The sequence below is a fragment of the Mustela erminea genome, chromosome 13, assembly GCF_009829155.1.
Source record: "Mustela erminea isolate mMusErm1 chromosome 13, mMusErm1.Pri, whole genome shotgun sequence".
Classification (NCBI taxonomy): Eukaryota; Metazoa; Chordata; class Mammalia; order Carnivora; family Mustelidae; genus Mustela; species Mustela erminea.
Genome location: NC_045626.1, coordinates 28,486,682 through 28,506,192, shown reverse-complemented (window position 1 = coordinate 28,506,192; position 19,511 = coordinate 28,486,682). Strand labels below are relative to the sequence as shown.

Genomic DNA, 19,511 nt, shown 5'->3' with positions numbered 1-19,511 from the left:
TGGGACCTGCTGGGCAGTTATTTCCTTAGCAAGTCTGATTCCTCCTATCCCCTGTCACCAGGTCCTGCAGGCAGCCACGGAAGGGTTAACTTTAGTTGGACTGGGAGCCGGAGCCAAGTACAGAGTGTCCATTGTGCACCCGCCCCCTCCGCCCCCTTCCGAGGAGTCGCTGACTGCTGGAATGTGACAAGGCAAAAGGTTTTCACCTTGCATTGGCTTCCCTCCCCTGGGAGTGTGCAAGTGGGTGCTTGTGCTCACGCTCACGTGTTGGCAGGGGTGCACCGCAGGAGAACTCTCAGTTGTCTCCCAGACTCACCGAAAAAAGCGAACTGTGAATTTGGGGGGTCAGGTACGTGCCGGGAAGAAGGCAACGGAAGAACAACAGCTCTGTGTGCTGGTGAAGTAAACAGACAGGTTGGGTTTCTTTGCTCTTCACTTTTGAAAGCTTCTTTTTATTTTTTTAAGGTGGGGGGGCGGTGCGTGTGGACATCGGGGGCTAGACTGTAATCCTCAGCGTGGACCGCGTGAATTTTGCAGAGGGTGCTTGGGCCGGCAGAGCGACAGTGGGAGTCCTTAGGACCACAAGACTTGGACTAGCTGTCAGGGAGCTTAATTCATTTTCTTTCAGAGAGAACTTGAAGTCCTTCAGGGGCCCCGTCCTGCACTGGGTGCTGAAGCGAATGTAAGAGTTGTAAACCACATTTGGTCTCAGCCTAAGACTGAATTGTAATCGAGGAAGGGAAATACAATTTGTGTACTCAAAACAGCTAGAAGTCAATGCAAGACTAGGATTTAGTGGCAAGCTATCCAGCCGGGTGCAGTGTAAGACAGGCCAGGGCGTGGAGGCAGAGGTCCAGAGTTTATAAAATGTTGCCATGGAGAAGTGAAGACTTGGGCATTGACCTCGAAATATGGGAAGGCTTCAGATCTGTTTGTTTGTTTGTTTGTTTGTTTGTTTGTTCATTCCTTCTTGTGACAGACATTGGGAGAGGACCAACTGTATGCCAGTCATTGCGTGGGTAGGTAGAAGGGATATAGGAAAAGATCCTGTAAAAATACCAAGGGGGAAGAGTTCTATGTGTGTGTAATGCCACTGTGGGGACTGGTTTGATTTGAATAGGGAATGCGAGTTGGTGGCCAATGAGCCCTAAGACTGGATTCTTAAGGTGAGACCAGTGTGCAGAGACTGGAAGTGATGTGCTCCCGAACCCTGGGATGATTGAAAGTGCATTACTGTTTGATCTCTGGTATTTATCATGTCACAGTCAGACTGCCCTGGTTCAGGTCCCTGTGCAGCAAGAACTGAGTTTCTGCTGTGCCTCCACCTGGTCCCCCTGCCTCTACTATCAGGTTGCATTAATTCATCCCTTACACTACATGCTGGAATTATCTTCCTAAAGCACAGCTTTGATAGTGCCCCTTTCCTACTGACATCCCTTAAATGGCTTCCCATTACCTGTAAGATAAAATCCAGCTCATTAACATTGCAGGCAAGGGTGTCCCTGATCTGGCCGTACCCTTTATCTCCAGCTTTACCTTCCACCGGTCCCTATTTCGTACAGCACCTCTTGGCTGAAAATCAGCAAGATGCTCTTTCCTGAGCGTCACCCTGCAAGCTGCTGCCCCAGGCCTTGCCTCATGCTGTCCCTTGTGTCTTCCTTCTTCCCACTCGACCTGTTGCTGAAGCCCTTGACGGTCAAAGCCAGATTCTGTGCTCTCCTTGAAGCCTTTCCCTGTGCATTCCTGTCGATTTATCTCTACTTTGTCCAAGGAGGAAACATTTTTCTCTTTCCTTTGTTTCTCTCCTTTACTATCGCTCATGTAAATATCTGCTCTGTTTCAGTCATTTTCCAGATCCCTCTTCAAGAATAGAAGCTCCCTGAGGAAAGAGACTGTATTTCCCTTCTTATCTTAGGATCTTGACTGGAGGAGAACTGAAAAACAGATTGTTGGATTTTCATGTTTGGCAAACCTCTTATGACTTGAGCTTTAAGTTTTGGGGCGTGGTCTTCTACATCAGTTAGTTAACGATTTCTACCTGCAAACCTAAGGAATTCTGAAGGGAATCTTTTTTTTGAATGGAAGATACTGTCTTCGTAATATGCCCATTGCACACTGCTCTCCATTCCCCTGTAGTCAGATTTCATCATCTCGTTTTCATCACAGAACCTGCAGTAGTCATTCAAAGTTCCAAATGGATTTCATTTAGGAACTTCTAGTGGAGAACTTGTGTCACTTTTTCCCTGACACAAGGATAGTTTCATCGTACATACCTGGGAATTAAAAGGTAATGTTGAAGATTCCTGCCAGGGGAAGTAAACCACCAGGCACTACCATAAAGCATGGTTTGCAGTTCCGGTGGATTTGGGGTACAAGCCGAGAAAGATCTGCTGGACAATTGCTGCTTGAGAAATAGGAACACATTCTAAGGCATCCGGATGTCTCCTCCAACAGCTAGTATGGTGCGCGATGCCAGAATGAATGTTGACTTGAATCCGACTTTTGAAAAATTATATAAAGTTTTGGGGTGGTAGGCAGACCAGTCTAGATGAGACAAAGAATCTTATAAGTAAAAGAATCTTCAGTGGTCATTGGGTCTCACTGCCCTCCCCTGCCCCTAAGTGGGGACTTGGTCCCTTTGATAGCCTGGGGCACAGGTGGCTGTTCAGTCTTTGTGTGGCAGATTCAGGGAAGTTGCTCTCACTCTCTCTGTCTAGAAGCCTCTTCTCTTCTAGAAATGCTGCGTTCACTGGGTTTTCCCCTAAGAGGAAGCAGTTGTAAATGTGTCTTTCTGCAGGGCTGAGCAGTTTCCAGGAGCCGAATACGCACCTGGGTTCCTCTGGGGAGCAGGTTCACCCTTGCAACCCTGGCTGCCTTGCTGGCTAGCTTCCTCCCAGGATGTCGGCTGAAAATGTCCTGATTCTAGAGGGAGAAAACACATGCCTAGTCTCCAGGCTTTGTTTTTGGCTGTTCTGAGTGTGCCTTTGCAACTGTTGTTGGGCATTTTCTGGTCAGCACAGGTGTTGGTTAATACCTTATACGTTGCTGGGCTCCAAGGTAGAAACCGAAGGTGTGTGGTAGTAATGTCTTCTGCTGGGAAACCTCAGCGTTTTGAGCCACTTAAGAAGGCTCGAGTGTGATCTCACCTACAGCCTAGGGGTGGAAGGAGACGGAGTATTGGAGTTTTGTGTGGCCCCAAGGGCTCTCAGTTTTCTCTTGAGGATGAGCATTGAGCTTCTTTAGGGGCTTTGAAGATGATGAGTCTAAAATTGGGACTAATGGGACATGTGGTGAGTAAGGGTGAGGGATAGTTTAGCTGGTCCTGTGATGGTCTGACCCGACTGATGTTTCTAGTTTCCTCTGGGAGGAAGGCAGAATCAAAGCCCCAGGGTTGCAGAGGTGGATAGGTGGGGAGAACCATTCCTGGCATTTCCAAAGGCCTGTGAAATGCTGCCTCTCTCTCTCTCTCTTTTCTCTTTTTTGTTGCCACAAAGACAGAATGCTACTTCGTTTAAGGACCAGAGAGGGAATTAAAACTGTCTTGAATGGCTATTTTTATCTAAATAATTGATCATGATTAAATATCTTTTGTGTGGACAAAAACATTTTTAGCGATTGTTTTGCATTAATCACAGCATTCGAACTGATTCTCCACTGAACTCTTTATGTTTTCCTCTTTCAAGCCTGCATCTAAGCTCTGCGTTTGTTTTAAGAAATAAAGATAATTTTGTGTAATTGAAATAATTTAGCATGAAAAATGATAAAGAAAGAATGGTCGGGAGGTTAGCTAAGTGTGTTCCTCCAAGATGATGGAGGGCTTCGCCCCGGCATTTCAGGGGCGGGGGAGGTGGGGGGTGGTGGTGTTCAGTTTGCAAACTGTTCTTCACGGGTGAGAGGGAAGTGGTGTGAGAAGTCAGCCCAGCCCCGGTCCCACAGACCTGCCTCAACACTTCAGACTTCCCTTTCGTCATGGTTGGTTTTGATGGTGACTCAGCTTGCTGTGGCTTCAGTATATAAAAAACTTCTAGCTTGTTATTGGACTGGAGGACTTTGCTTCTCTTATCTTTATTCTTGGGCCCACAGCCATAAAAATTAACAATTCAATGAAGGGGTGTGTGTGTGTGTGTGTGTGTGTGTGTGTGTGTGTGTCCCCGCCTCCCTCACTGCCAATAGAATCTAATTTGGGGATATGCATTTTTTTTTTTCCCCCTGATGGCCATAGATTAGAGGGAAGGGGCTTCTGGAACTTAGATTGAGTTCTTTTTGAGGTCATTTTCCTTCCTGCCATGACTAATTATCTCTCTGCTTCTCAGTTGCAGATCTGACCTCTTCTGAACACGTGGCCGTGTCTCCATCCCTGGGACTCTGAACCCAGCAGCTGGACCACTTTGTCCTTGGGATTTTGGGTGTCCTCTCTTCTTATCTTTCCCCTTTCCTCTCTTCCCTTCCACCTCCTGAGAACTCCTGAAGACTGTAGGATTGTCATGGAGTCCAGGGAAATCTTAAGCAGCTCCCGGCAAAGGGGGGACGAGTCGGAATTCCTGCCCGTCTCCTCAGCCAAGCCCCCAACTGCCCCTGGCTGTGCAGGAGAACCTTTGCTCTCTGCTCCAGGAACTGGCAAGGGGATCCCAGTGGGCGGAGAACGCATGGAACCAGAGGAAGAGGATGAACTGGGCTCAGGGCGGGATGTGGATTCCAACTCAAATGCAGACAGCGAGAAATGGGTTGCAGGAGATGGCCTGGAAGAACAGGAATTTTCTATCAAGGAGGCAAACTTCACAGAGGGCAGTCTGAAGCTGAAGATTCAGACCACCAAGCGGGCTAAGAAACCCCCAAAGAATCTGGAGAACTATATATGCCCACCTGAGATCAAGATCACCATTAAGCAATCTGGTGACCAGAAGGTGTCCCGTGCTGGGAAAAATAGCAAAGCCACAAAGGAGGAGGAAAGAAGCCACTCCAAAAAGAAGGTAGGGAGCGCTGTTTTGTAGGTTTTTTTTGGTTGTTTATTCATCTTTGCCATTTTTCCTCCAACTGTTAAAGGTCTGTGTGCTTCTTACTTATTTATTTTGGAATTATCAATTTCTTTGATGGACTACTCAATGCCCTCCAGGAGAAATGCCTCTGATATCTTGGTGTAGTTTCTAATTTATTATTATCTTCTACCCATATGAAAATCAATAGCTACTGGGATGATAATTCTGGAGCATTCCTATTTATTGTGTAGCTGCCAAGTGACTGGGTCAGACCTGACTAAGCTGTGACAGAATATTTGCATCTTTTCATCTAGTTAACAGTGGGATGTTAAAAGTTTTTGGTCAGTCACAACAGTCATGGACCTATATAACCTCCTTTTGGTTTCAGTTACCGCTGTAAGTCTTTCTAAAACAGGCAAGTCACTCACTGGACTGAGGAAGCCATCTTCATAGTGATTTAGGCAGTTAGACAGCTCGGAGATCATTGCTCTGAAAACCACTGGTGAGCTCTAGGAGCTCAAGCTGGAAAAAGAAAAAGGGGCAGGGGACTGACCCGAATCTTTGTTTAACACAGTGTAGATTTTTAAAGATTGGGTGTTGAATAACCTTGGTTGGCTGTCACTTTCCTCCTGAAAGTCAAACAGGTGGCAAGCAGCTCTCAAGATGATTGCTGGTGACATTTGGTTGGGAATGAATGGGTCCAGGTTTCATTGCATTTATATCACAGGGTGTTACATTGACCTCCCTTCTTCAAAGTGGTATGGCACCCGGCCTTGATAGCAGGGAATGGCCCTAGTCTGGGAAATGTTTGTCCCCAAAACTCGCTGGGGTTCACGAATGCCTCTGAAAGGAGCGCTATTGTTTTCAGAAGTTTCGGGCTCAGGGTGGTATGAGTTCATCAGCATCTTTGTAACTTTCCCCCACATCTTATTTGGGCTCTAGACATGATGGATTAGCTAAAAAACAGCACATATGCATGACCCTCTCTCCTTTCTGACTCAGATAATCTGTAACGTTTCTGTTACTAGTGGTTTTTGAGCTTCTCAATAGTCGCTCTCAATAGAACCGCTAGGAATCTTGTTCTTTCTTTGGTGTGGGGCTTGTGTCCTTCCTCATGCTAAGAGTTGTGACTGATGTGTTGCATTTAAAATCCAAAGACTTGGATGAGAAGAGAGTTCCTAGGGTGACCAGTACCTTCCAGTTTGTTCAGACTATCCCAGTTTTAAAACCCAAAGTCCTGCATACAGGAGCCCCCTCAGTCCTGGGCAAGCCAGGACAATGGGTCATCTTGTTTTAACATTTGAAACATGTAATAATTTTTAGAAGCTAGCTTGTTTTTACAGGGCATAGAGGTAGGGTTTTCCCTCGCCTGCCCTCATGACAAGTTGCGGTGATTTCTGGGGTCTCTGTCATAAAACCAAAGATTATCTAGATGCTTGTGGAAACTTCAGAAATACTTGCAAGAGAATGCAACCGTTCAAATTAGGCTCCACCTAGAAAGTGAGGCTTTGCTTTGGAGTTTGGTCTCTTCAGCTTTGAAAATGAGTATCTTTGTCTCCGGCCACTGAGATGGCCAGTTCTTTGTGTATTGTTGGATTTTTGTGTGGGTGGGTAGTCTTGAAAACTGTGGTAACTGTTTTCCCTTCATCCTCCTCACTGCCAGGACTTGAGCAACAGCCCCCAGTTTGGGGTATGCAAACTCAAATTCATTACCCTAGAAAGAGCTCCCTTGTCCTGATCAGGTATGACTTTACATCCAGCCACAGAACTGTTCCTAAAGGTAACCTTCTGCCTGTCGGAATGCCCCAGAATAAAATTCTCGATTTTATGACATGGGGTTGATTTCAAAGCTACAATGTGCAATATCTGAAATTCTCAAGCTTGTCATTCTCACCCAAAAAGCTGGATATCCTTTGTGTACTTTATTGGAAGGAGGTGAAATCACTTCTTTGAATGGGTGACTTATCAAGTAAGTGTTTCTAAGTCTTAGAAATTGGAAAGGACAGAAAGGAAGGGGAAGGTTGCTGCGTTATGCTGACACTGTGATGGGAAGATCTACACAAATTTTAAATTCCTCAGAGCTTGCTTCACCCTGTACTTCTCCATCATTCCTACCTTTATTTATGCCTGGAGCTGTTACTTTCCAGAAATGAATGCATGAAGTTATCGGTCCTGAGCTTGAATCACTTGATAGATGGTAGAAACGTTCTCTGATCCCTATTGGATCAGAGTGTTAACTTGATTACTTTGCGGAATTCCCATTGGTTTGAAAAGAGGGAGTTAGCAAAAGCCAAACTTGAGGTGGAAAAGTAGAAACCTCGCTTACTGTTTCAGTGCCGTGAACTTGGAGAATTTACTTCTATCTGTGAATGTGAAATATGCGATCAGGAACTCGGGATGGAGGCAAAGATGAGGATGGCATATGGTAAACAGCAGATGGGTGGTCTGACTCTACAATCTAGTGTTCTAGGTTTTTTTTTTTTTTTTTTTTTTTAAGTACTCTACCTGCAATGTGGGCCTTGAACTCATCACTGTGAGATTAAGAGTCTCATGCTCTACTGACTGAGCCAGCCAGGTGCCCCCCCCTCCTTTTTTAATGAGGCAAGCCACTTATTGAAGAAGTGTGGATGGAGTGGCCCCTGGGACTAGGTCCTACGTTGGGAACAAGGAGGGAGGCTCTGTTGAGCTGATCTTTGAGTTGGTAGAGATGCCCACTTGGGAATCACCTGAAAATATGTGTTGACTTAGAGCAGGAGTCGGCAAACTAGTCTGTGGGCCAAATCTAGCTCCTGGCCTGTTTTGATACAGCCCACAGGCAAAGAATGGTTGGAAAAAAATCAAACAAAGAATAATATTTTGTAACATGTGAAAATTATATGAAATTTAAATTTCAGTGTCCATAAATACAGTTCTGTTGGACTGGAGCCACATCCATTTGTTTACATTTTGACTGCCTTTGCACTCAGACAGCAGAGTGGAGTGGTTGTGACAGAGACTGGATGTCCCACAAAGCTTAAACTATGTTCTATCTGGCCCGTACCAAAAAGGAAAAAAAAAAATGTTGACCCTTGATTTAGGGACAGGACATAGAGTTTCAGGATAACAAGGATTTTGTTTGGCTTTGTTTCTCATGATTCTTCCTCCAAACTTGGAGGCTGGGGGGAAATTGGGTGTTACATCATTATGTGCTTCTTTTTTTTTTTTTTTTTTCCCCAGACCAATTAATTTTGTTCAGCTCATTGTTTGACAGCCTTAGGCAAAGACAGCTCATACTGGATCCCAAATGATTTTCTTTTTCATTGGTTTTTGTAAAAAGCACACTCTTTAGGCTAATGATAGCTTTCCTTACATATCACAACTAGTGTTTTACTAGGCTAAGTGTATTTCTGCGTGTTCTGCTACTTTGGGATGAAGGTGTCTATGTGTGGCGTCCTCTAGAGCTTTATTCCAAGTTTCAAACTTGATAGCAATCCTCCAGATTGGAGAGAGCCATTATAGATGTTTAGGCAACATGACCCCTTGAGTGGTAGGATGGTAGGGGGGACCCATGAGGATGCCCCTTCACTGGCTCAAGGATGGATGGACTCTTTCTCACTAGAGTCTACATCCCCTCTCTTCCATGTGAAATTAGGATGGCCACTGAAGTGCTATATGGAGGTGGGTTTATGATGAATGAATTTATGTGAGGTATAAGAGCCACATTTGGTGAGAAGTGGAGACCGAGAAGAGCATTCAGAACATATTCCAGAGCCTCAGAATCATCCGTGGGATGGACCTGCATTGCAGATGGACTCAGTAAAGGCAACTCCCTCCTTACCACAATACCAGCATTGTTGCAATGTTAGACTTAGCCAGGCAAGTGCTGAAGTAACATAAGCTTCATGTAGTTCCCTTCTAGGTCACTCAGTCAAAACAATAGAAAACACAAGCCGGAATCTCTAGAAGCAAGTTCAAGTACAGCACGTGAACATAGAATGTTCCAACAGTGACAGGTTTTGGAAAGGCTCTCAGCTAGACAGAGCTTAACAGCTCTCCTCTTTCCTGAGGACTTCCCATAGGAGTCAGGGACACCCGTAGCATGAGGAGAGAGGATTCCCTTCAGTGACCCAGGCTGGGAGATGTGGGTGGTAATCTGCACCAACTGGCTTGGTGGCTTCGCATCTGGAGTATAAACTTGTTGAAGCCCCAGTGTCTATATCTGTCAAATAGAGATGCTAATTTCCACATGATATAACTCAGTGGAAGATTTTAGGAAGAATGTGTAATTGACAGAGCACACATCGTAATAAACAGTTCAGATCTGTGGAGCTGTGTGGCAGGCCCCGCTGCTAGCTATTTTATATGGATTCACCTTCACTGCTTGTCCTTCCAAGAGTCTTGCCAGGCAGATATCACCCACTTACAGATGAGGAAGTTGAGGTTCATTTGCGTCAAAAAAGCAGGAACCCAAATGGGCAGGGTTGGTCTTTGAAGCCGGTTTTTCTATACCCCAAAGCTAAGGCTGTATTCCAGTCCCAAAGTGACCACACTCTAAAAGACCACTGGAAGGTAGGGATCTAAGCACTGGGACATTTCTTGCACACCTTCCATATTAATTAGGGTGACAGAATCATCATCTGGTATATCGTCCTTAATTCCAAGTGTGCCAGGATGTTGGAGAGAAAAATTCAAAGCCTCATGAGTTAAAGTCTTGTTTTTTGTTTTTCCTTTGTTCTTCTTTTGACCAAAATACAACTTCTGTTTCATTTCTTTGGATTTAGTTTTCCCTTTTCGCAGCTTCATCAGGAGAATCTATTTCCTCCAACAGCAAGGACTTTAACCTTATATCCACCAGTGACCTGCTGTGGTCCTAGAAACATGCTCGGGATTTGTTCTTGGCAGTCCCCCCTACACCATCTTCATATGTCTGTGGAAAGATGCTAGCATTCTGCTCTGAGCACTTCTGACCCTCCCTTAGGAAGTTTAGTAAGTTGGGCATTCATTTACTCATTCTTTAAATAGTATTTTTTTTTTTTTTTGTACCAAACACAAAGTTTGGATGTAGATGGGAAGCGAGGTTGGCATCAGATCGCAGGGAGTGATGAACGTCAAATAAGTAACTGGGTTTGCGTTCAAGTTGGTAAGTGATGGGAATGCTCAGTGGACTTTGAACTGGGGCAAGAGAAGGGTTGGGGGCTCTGGGGACATAATGACAGGGATTCAGGGCAGAGAAACTTAAAGCGGAGCCTTTAGGTAACACTAATGTTGTGAAAGTTCTTTATTTTTTTCCATAGGGTGCGGAGAGGCACATTTCTCTCTCAAGCCTCTGTGGGGATGACATTTTAGTGTATTAGGTCGTTGGAAGTGGGCGTGGGGAAGGGGAAGAAGGTAGCTCAGAAGGCCTGATACCTGACAGCCATGCCCATCATGTCCTCTGCTCTGGCGGCGGCCCTGGGCATCCAGCAGAGAGCCTTCCTCCCTCTTTGTGGCTCGGTGTGTCCTTCCCTTGCCATCATTTTGCCCAGCAGCCTCTCTGGTCCCTCCTGTACATCACTTGACTGTGGGCGTGCCCTGCCTTCTTCTGGGGGTGAGAAGGTGGTCTTTTCAAATTCTGGGGCTATGGGCTTCTTTCCCCTATAGGACCCTGGACTCAAACCTGATAGGAGAGCAGGGCTTGCCAGCTTTTCTTCCCAAGAGGCTGAATTTCCCTTCTTGTTTAATTTTATGTTTTCTCTCTATAGATTTTTTTTTTTTTAAAGGAGCACATTCCTATTTATTCATCAGTGTGCCTGAAAATTTTCTCTCCTGATAGGTTTCTCTCCTGATAGGTTATTTTATAGCTAAAAGCTGCATGAAGGGTGGTGAATGACCCTCTCCGTCAAGTATTTGTCTCCAAGAGGCCACAGGTGGCATTTGACATCTGCAGCTGAACATGTAGGGGACGGAACATTGGACTTGGGAGTAGGAGCCCTGGACGCCAACTCTGTCTCTGTCACTAACAATTTCGGCAAGATTGATTCACCTTCCTGAGCCTTAGTTTCTCCATGTTAAAAAAAAAAAAAAAGAAGAAGAAGAAGGAAGAAAGAAAAGAATAAACCCAAACCAGCTTCTGACCTCTACAGTCTTAATTTCTGTTTCAAAACTGGAACTTTAAGAGCCATTCTGCCAGATGGGGCAGGTCTTTCTCTTTAACAAAACTAGTTACTATAACCAAAAAATCTGACCTCTCTTACCTCTCTTTGGACCCGCTGTTCCATCATCAGATTATTTCCGTTCTGCCCCAGTGTCACAAGGCCCACGATCGTGGGAGCAAGTGTCGGAGTTGAGTTTAGAAAGTGGTGAGATTTACCAAACTTGTGTTCCATGACTATATTCTGGGAAACTTTGGTTCTTCCTTCCCTTTTAGTATTTTTCCTTTTTTGCTCCTCCGTATTTGGGGTTGTCTGGGGGGTTTAAAGCACCATGCTGGCTCTTTCCCTCTTGGTTGTGACATTCCCTTGGTAGTCAGACTCATTTTGGACATCCCCAAGGAACATTCTTCAGTGAACGCCATGCTATTGCAGAGAACCGGGCAGTCTTCAGCAGGGAACGTGTGTTCTGTTCTGAAGAAGAGCCATTCACTCTCTGAAGTAAGGAATAAAGGATCTGTTAGCAAGAGTTCCTGCCCCAAGAGTGGATTGGAGGTTAGGTCCCCTGTATTGTGGACCGGGTTCCGTCTGTCTTTGGAGGAGGATAACCAGGCTCTGTCTGACCTGAGGTGAATTACTTAACCTCTTGAAACTAGATCCCAGTTATGTGAAAATCAGGGATAATAGCAGCACCCCTCCTCATTGGTGTCTTGTGGGGATGGAAGGGCTTGCGGGCGCTTGGCACAGCCTCTCACAGAGTATGCCTTACCTGGACTAACGGCCACCTCACTGGGGCCACAGGAACTTCCTCAGTGACCTACAGTGGTTTCAGGCTCCTGGACTGGGGTGGGGGGCGGTGGTTGTCTCAGAAGCCCCAGTTTCCCTAGGCTGATTCTGCTTTCCTAGGGCCACAGGCTGTGTTGAATTGTGCTTGCTTGCAGTGCCACTGTCTCGTTTCTGATCCCTCCACAAGCTTCAAACTGATAGAGCAGATCACCAGTGGGTTGGTTGGTGTTTTTTTTGTTTGTTTGTTTGTTTTGTTTTGTTTTGGTCGTGGTGGGGATTGGCACGGGGATTTATTTAGAGATGGTTCAAAGGTCTTTCATCTCTGTGGTCATTTATCTGCTGAACCAGGATTGCTGCTGAGCTCAAAGCTTGACTCAAAATGAAAGTGTTAAAGCCGTGTCCTAAGAACAACCAAGGGGTTCAGTGGGCGCTGCCTTCTCCCCTGGCTGCTTTTCCCGCATTTGCAGAGTCTCCCCCTTCTCCGTCACTGTGATTTCACATCCTCAGAAAGTTCTCTCAGAGCTGTATTTCCGGTTGATCTTTAGTTACATTGCCTTTTTTTTTTTTTTTTTTTTTTTTTAAATTTGTAATAAAAGGCAAGAGAAGCAATCCCTTTTGGGTCTGCTCTACCCCGTCCTTTGATTCTTCTAATTCCTGCAACTTTAAGTTCAAACGTCCTGTCTTCAAAGCACTGCATGTAGGACGTCCTAGGCCATCCCAGGATGTCCCCTGCCTGCCTGCCTTGTGTGTGAGACATGAGTGGCTTTGGTCAGGAAGTCACTGGGCCTGGGCAAGGGCATAGGCCGAGAGCCCAGGGATGTGGCGGGAGGGTTCTCAGAGCCTGGGCCCGAGGCCTTAGTTCAGGCTCCTGACAGCATTATGTATAGAAAACAAACAGCATGAGCCAGTGAAGTCTCATGTTGTCAGGGCTGCGGGGTGGGGGGGGTTCTTTATGCACAATAAACTGAACATTCAGCGTGATCATTTGCACATGGCTACACTGCTTTGGGGTAGGGGCTTCAACGGGGATGGTCTTCGGGGTGAACTAACTTGGAAGGTGGCCGTTGAGGCTCTGGGGGCCCCCCCTTCTGCCCGGCACCCCCAGAGAGGAACCAGTGGCCAGAGGGCGAGGCTGCCAGCAGGGAGGGCAGAAGTGCAGTGGAGCCCGGTGCCTGGAAGGCGCACAGACAGACACAGCACACACACAACCGCGTGGATCCCCAGTAGTACCCAGCATGTGCCCGAGTCTGAATTGGAGGCCCCGGAGGCTGAAGCCGGGAGCCCTGCGTGCGAGCGGAGGCCACCGTCTGAGCGTGTCAGTACACGGCAGCCAGAGCTCTGCGTCCTGGGCAGGTTCGGGCCACGGACGTCCTCGGGCTTCTGCCAGCTTTCCATCGTATTCCAGCGAACTTGCCCTCCGAAGGCCAGGGGCCTCCCCGTATACCTGAAGCGTGCTTTTCTCTCTGAAGTCCCAGGTTTGTTTTTTTCTTCCTGCTCACCCCTCCCGCCCAGGCCACTTCCCTCACCTCCCCACCAGCCTATGACCTCACCAGGGGAAACAATGGGAGCCTTTATTTGCTCTGAAAAGTCCAGGCAGTTCCCATCTTGCTACCTGGCCTGGGAGGCCGTTTGATAACCATCATTAGTATCAAATGCAGGTTGCCTCAGTGTATTTTCTAGACCTTGTTTATTGTGTTTTTCCCCAGACCATCTCCTTTGCCTCCCACATGTTTCTAGCCAGCCTCACAGTGGGGAGTAAGAAGTAGGGAAGGGGGTGAGAATCCTGGGAGACAGACAGACAGACAGCACCTCTGTCCCTCAAGGGGCACCACCACACCTGGCCAATAGGAGGTCTTCATTTGCAAATATAGACGTGCCCAGGAGTGAGGACAGCTTTATGCACTGAGCCATTCAGTTCATTGGCGTAGTCCTGTGAGTGGGAGCTCAGCTCAGGTTTGCAGCATTTTCCCAGACAGACCAGACCCCCAGAGAACCACCCGAAGGGAGGGGCTTCTCATGGGGATCACGGATGTAGCTAAAGGGAATCTATTTTTAACATATAATGGGAATTTCCATGTTTCCATCCCTGTCCTTTTCAGCGAGCGAGGGGAGGAAAACTAAGGTATGTGGGTGTGTGGCCCTTCCTTGCACCATTGGTTCTGAGCTTCCCTGTCCTCCTGCCGGACGGCTGCCATTGGATGGATAGCACCATGCTGGCATTGGAATGCTGGTGAGCCATGAAGGAAACCAAAGCCTGGGAGACCCAGCAAGGGTCTGAGACATGGGGTTGAGTCCATGGAGGAGGATATGGGTTGGAATTTGGCACCAGCTCAGGGAGCCGGGGAAGGCTGAGCATAGAAGTTGTAGGTCAGAGGAAAAGAAGGGTTCCATGGTTGGGTCACCCTTCCAGAATCACAGAATTCAATGAGAATCAAAAGAGCCTCTGAATATTTCCATTCAATCTCCCTCCTAAACAAACAAAAGATACCTTCTGAAATCCCTCACGGACCGTTATTTGGAAGTTGCTTTATGGCCCTCAGGGAAGAGACTTGGTATCTCTTGAGGCAGTCCTGGATTTAGGAGAGCGCTTTCTTATGTTGCCCTGAAGTCATCCTTTTAAAGGTCAACTAGTTCCAGTTCCTCAAACTACTCCTTGGAGTCGATGGTTTTCTGGTGCCAAACCACCTTGGTTCCTATACTGGGAATGCTGGTTTGTCATTGTTTCTCCTAAAAGGCATAGATGGCGAGGTGGGCCCTCACAGAAAAGAATTTAGGATCAGGAGGTCATCTGCTCTTGCTCAATACCAGGAGATTGTGACCTCCTCTGCTCTAAGCACACTACCTCTATTGGCAGGACCCTGGGCTGTCCCAGCTTTCTGGTAGCTTCCTCATTGTTGGTATACACTGAACTCAAGGTCAGGGAAACTCTCCAATTTAATTTTGCCTTATGCTATTCTTGCTGCTCTAAATCATCACATCCTGCATTTAGTAAATTTTTTGGAACAAAATTCTGGTATTTGCATTACTCTTCTTCTCATCTCTTTGTGCAGAGTTCTAGACAGAGATGTGACTCAAATGGTAGTCAGGTGGTCTTATGTGGGTCTGTGGATCCTATAGAAGGCACGGAAATAAGACAACTTTGAAATGTAGATGGCCATCTCACTCAGAATTCCCCTTCTATGGTTTTTCCAGTGGGATAACTCTAGACCACTCTCCACCATCCGCGAACGGCCTTCTTGGATCTAACAGAAAGGGTTGTAAAAGTGTGCTATCAAAAGTAAAGCATTTTCTTCTCAGCTATTGTGTAAGCTCTCTGAGGACAGGCATTATATCTTTTAATACAATTTTCACTAATTTTATTTCCCCAGCCTGGATATTCAACACATTCATGTTAGCTCTGTGCCAGTGAAGATAATTCTATGGAGGACACTCTTCTCTATCAAAACACCTTCTCCCTAGTTAGCCTTATGTATTTCGCACTGGTGCCTTAGAAACATCTGGAATTCTCCGTCATGCTGCCTTTTTTTTTGTGCACTCATCCTTATATACTGTAGCAGAGCTGAGGCATCTAAATTCTACAGGAATCTCCAGAGTTGTATGGTGTGTTCAGCCTAAGTGCTGTGTGAGGTATAGCAAGACCTTATTAGAGAGAATCGATCTCAGAGCATTTAGGGAAAAATCCAAGGTAGTATAATAAACTATCAAAATATCTGCTGTAGATAGTACAGAGTATGAAAAATTGGGAGCAACCATCACACCTGCCCAGCACCTTTACAGAGCATTTGCATCTGCTGAACTGTTGCCTCTTTCTGGTTTGTTCTTAGGATGGTTCTATTCTTGGGATCGCTATTGTTCCTCCCTGTTCTATAGATTGAGAATGGGTCTTGGAGCTTACAGGTGATTACCAGGGGGGAGCTGGGGTGAGGGGAGCCTCAAACCCTCATCGGACCCTCAGATCTCCTGATCTGCAGCAGTAGGAAGTGGTCATTGATAGACGCATTCTAGCTGGTCTGCTGAGACATCGTCCAGGAGAAAATCACTGAGTCTTGTGCCATCCACCTGCTTCTTCCCGCTGCCCGCCTCTGGCTGAAGCTGTATGTGAACCTGGGCATTGTGGCATCTTCCCAGACGCGCACGGCCCCTTTCTTGACTGCCCACAGCCGTCTCCCCACTGGAAGACACAGCAGGGCACCCCGGCAGTGAGGTGCAGTAGAAAGTGATGGCCAGCAGCGTGGCCCAGGTCTGTGGGAAAATGGGCTCACTGCGACCCAGTCGAGAAGCCATGGACAGTGAGCTCGAAAGTGTCCCGGCTCAGACTGAAAATGCGAGATGCACACAGAGCCCCTCCGAAACTAGACTCTGGGAGCGCTTTCTGACCTGAGAAACGGAAGGAGGGTGGCTACCCTATAGCAGGGGTTCTGGGTCCGAAACCCTGTTTGGCCTTTAATGGATGAATCCCTGTTTTCTCATCTTTAAAAAAAGGGATTAGTACTGTCTCTCTCCCTTCCACATGGCTTTGAAGATCAGCCGAGCAAATGCTTCTGAAATGTTAAAAGTACAGTGGAAATTCGAGGTGCTCTTCTGTGGAACTGCCCTGTCGTCGATTCCAAACAAACTATAGTCTCTAATTAAACTTTTTCCATGGCTTCCTCCAGTATCCCCTCCATGCCTGGCCTCTTTCTTCCCCTGCTTTGAATAAAGCCCCCGGACGTGGCCGTGATGAACAGCAGCTGCGGGCTGGACGCGGTCAGCGGCCGAGTCCAGATACCCGCCACATGGTGTAATTGCCCTTTGTGAAATTCTGGGGTGAGAGGTCAGCCCTCTTTGCCCATCTTTGTCACTTCTCAGTCATCTGTATCCTGGTGGTATCCTTCCCCGACCCCTCCTCCCCCCGCTTCTCCTGGAGCCCAGGAAAAAACCATCTGCTGAGTTGGCTTTCAGAAGATTTTTTTTTTAAATACCAATTTCCCTTTGTTCCGAGGCAACCTCCAATCAGAGCCGGGGTCTGCTGGGTTTGGCGAAAGGCTGGTATTGTGTTTCGTGCTCCCGGAGGAAAGGTTGTCCACTTGCTTTTCTTTTTGATTCGATTCCCTGCCATTCTGCCGGGGAGTCAGGGGTTGCAGCTGCCGCTGTCAGCTGTAAATAGGGGACCCCCTTGTTTAAGAACCTACACGTTAATCCTTTGGCTGGGGGAGGGAAAAAGAAACAACAGAAAACAGTAACAAAACAGACCAAAAAATGAAAACCAGCGCTAACAGAGGTCTTCCTCCCTGTTCCCGCCTCATCCCGTAAGTCACACAAAATCCTACTAGATGCTTAACCTCGGGCCTTGCTGTCGTTGAGGTTTTCTTGAAGAGTTTTTGGTGTCTGGCCTCTTCTGTTTCCTGATTTCTTGCTGAAGAATATGTCCTGCCCATGAGTGGCCGAGGAGAGTCGTTCTTGTACGGAAAACCTGCGTCACAGGGAAAGGCCACTGGCAGTGCGGGCTACTTTCCTGGGCATGACGGTGGCTACCGTTTCGGTACTTGGAGTAGCTGGGAACTCTGCCAAGCATTTGATGCCTATTGTCTGCTAGGGTCTCCCCACAACCACAGGGGAGATGTTGTTATGCCCATTTTACAGATGTATAAACTGAGGCACAGAGCCCTCCCGTCACTTGCCTCAGGTCTGAGTCAGGAAGTGGTGATCCCAGTGTGCCCACCTTCTGAGCTGCAAGGCAGGTGGTCCATGGTGGCTTGCATGGTGCCTGGGCAGACCAAACTTGCCCCGGGCGCCAGAGGTTCTCGCCTCCAGAGCCTGCCTTCCAGAACACCTCTGGGGGAGGTATTTTCTCCACGCTTCCATTTCTCTGTCTGGACCACTGGAACCGCAGTAGCTAGATGCCAGGGAAGCCAGAGAGAGTTGGACAAGTCTCGTGGATGCTTTGTACACTTTTCAGTCTCTGAAGCTTGGGCTTGCTTTTATCCTCTTTTTCTATCACATTCTATAAAATGGGTAAAACTCCTCTTGGCAGATTTAGGAGATGCTCTGACACATCCTCTCAAGGTTATCCTGTAACTTTGGTACCTGTCCTCCCTGTACTCACTCCCGTCTTTACTCATGGGCCTCTGCTAGGCGATGGTCCTTTACAAACACAAGGGGTGCGTTTTGCTTCTTTATGGTGGTAAGAAGAGGGGTCAGCAAGTGAACACATGATTTGGTGAAAATTCATAAAATTTGTAAGGCAGTTTTTTTTTTTTTAAAGATTTTATTTATTATTTTGACAGAGATCACAAGTAGGCAGAGAAGCAGGCAGAGAGAGAGGGAGGAAGCAGGCTTCCTGCTGAACAGAGAGCCTGATGTGGGGCTTGATCCCAGGATCCTGGGATCATGACCTGAGCTGAAGGCAGAGGCTTAACCCACTGAGCCACCCAGGTGCCCCGTAAGGCAGTTTTGAAATATGCCATCTCTTCCCTCTTCTTGCTGTTGGACTGGGACTGTGACCTAGAGTACTGGAGGGCCCTCCAGGTTCCCTTAGAAATGGAGTTTATAAAATAAAAGTAACACGAGAGAGAGAGAGAGAAGGGGGAAGGTGAAAGCTTTCTCTTTTGCTTCCTCCTGAGAATATGGAATTTTCCTAGATAACTTAAAATATGTGCATGCGTCTGTATCGATTTTAATATCTTAAAATATAATGCAGGCGCCTGTTAACGTAGATTATAAGAAATGTAGTGACCTAACTGAGCAGTATACTCATCTGGGCTCCGGAAACTAATAGACTCCCTTGCTCAGCAGCTTACTCTATGAAATGAGGTAATTTTTATTCAATGTTCTCTCCTTTACTTTTCGCTACAGTCCAGGAGTGAAACCAATCTCCGCTGGAGGAATTAGAGAGACAGAAGGCCGGGTAAGGGAGGTGGTAAGCCCACAGACCCGGCAGACAGTGGGCCAGGGGTCGAGAGGAATGACCCCACTGCTCAGCTCTGCCAGCTGACTCGGGCTGCATGGTGGGTTAACGGGGGTCCCGTTCTAGCGTGGCATCGGCCAAGGCTGCACATCCCAGGTTTGTGAGAGCAGGAGCAGCAGGAGAAGGAGGAAAGGGAAATGTTGATCAGAACAGCGGGCTCTCAGAGCCACAGAGCAGTATCATGGTGATATAACTGGGCAATATCTCTTCAATGTCCCGAGTGGGGTAATATTGTCTGCCTGACTTGGTAGCTCTAAGTAGAAAACAAGACAGATAAGCTTCTCCATAGTATCTCCACTAGGAAGAAGGATGCCAAAATTCTGTAGCTGACTGGTCTTGATTGAGTGATAGGGACAGTCTGTGACTAATTAAAAACGAAAACAAGAAGTGCTGTGCGAGATGAACTGTGAGCTGTCCGTTCTGGTAGACACGAGTAGCTTTACGGTATTGATGTATTGAATTGGTGGGATGTCCTTGAGATGGCCAGCGTAGAAAGAGGAAGCGAGAATAGCGAGGTTGGCTGGAAACCTGAAACATCACGTGTCACACGTTTTGGTAACGGCACCAGAATCCAGGAGAAGCCGTGCAGGGGCTGGAAGTGGAAAGGGCTGTTGTATTGGGGCGGACCTGGTGCAAACGTGGAGGCCGCCGGAGCGCTCGCCACTCCCGGGGTGGGGGTGTGTGTGGAAGGGAAGG

At 47.1% G+C, this 19,511-nt stretch overlaps 1 protein-coding gene across 8 annotated transcripts in view; it reads left to right on the top strand.

The window, feature by feature from the left end:
- The window catches only part of SETBP1 (SET binding protein 1), a 363,049-nt gene that overhangs the window by 15,844 nt on the left and 327,694 nt on the right, over positions 1-19,511 (top strand). For 3 of the 8 annotated variants that reach the window (XM_032311272.1, XM_032311278.1, XM_032311277.1), the window contains exon 2: positions 4,314-4,970. In XM_032311272.1, coding sequence (XP_032167163.1) covers positions 4,485-4,970 — 486 coding nt within the window. In that variant the 5' untranslated portion in view covers positions 4,314-4,484. The other 5 variants (XM_032311273.1, XM_032311274.1, XM_032311276.1 and 2 more) reach the window with 4 other exon arrangements.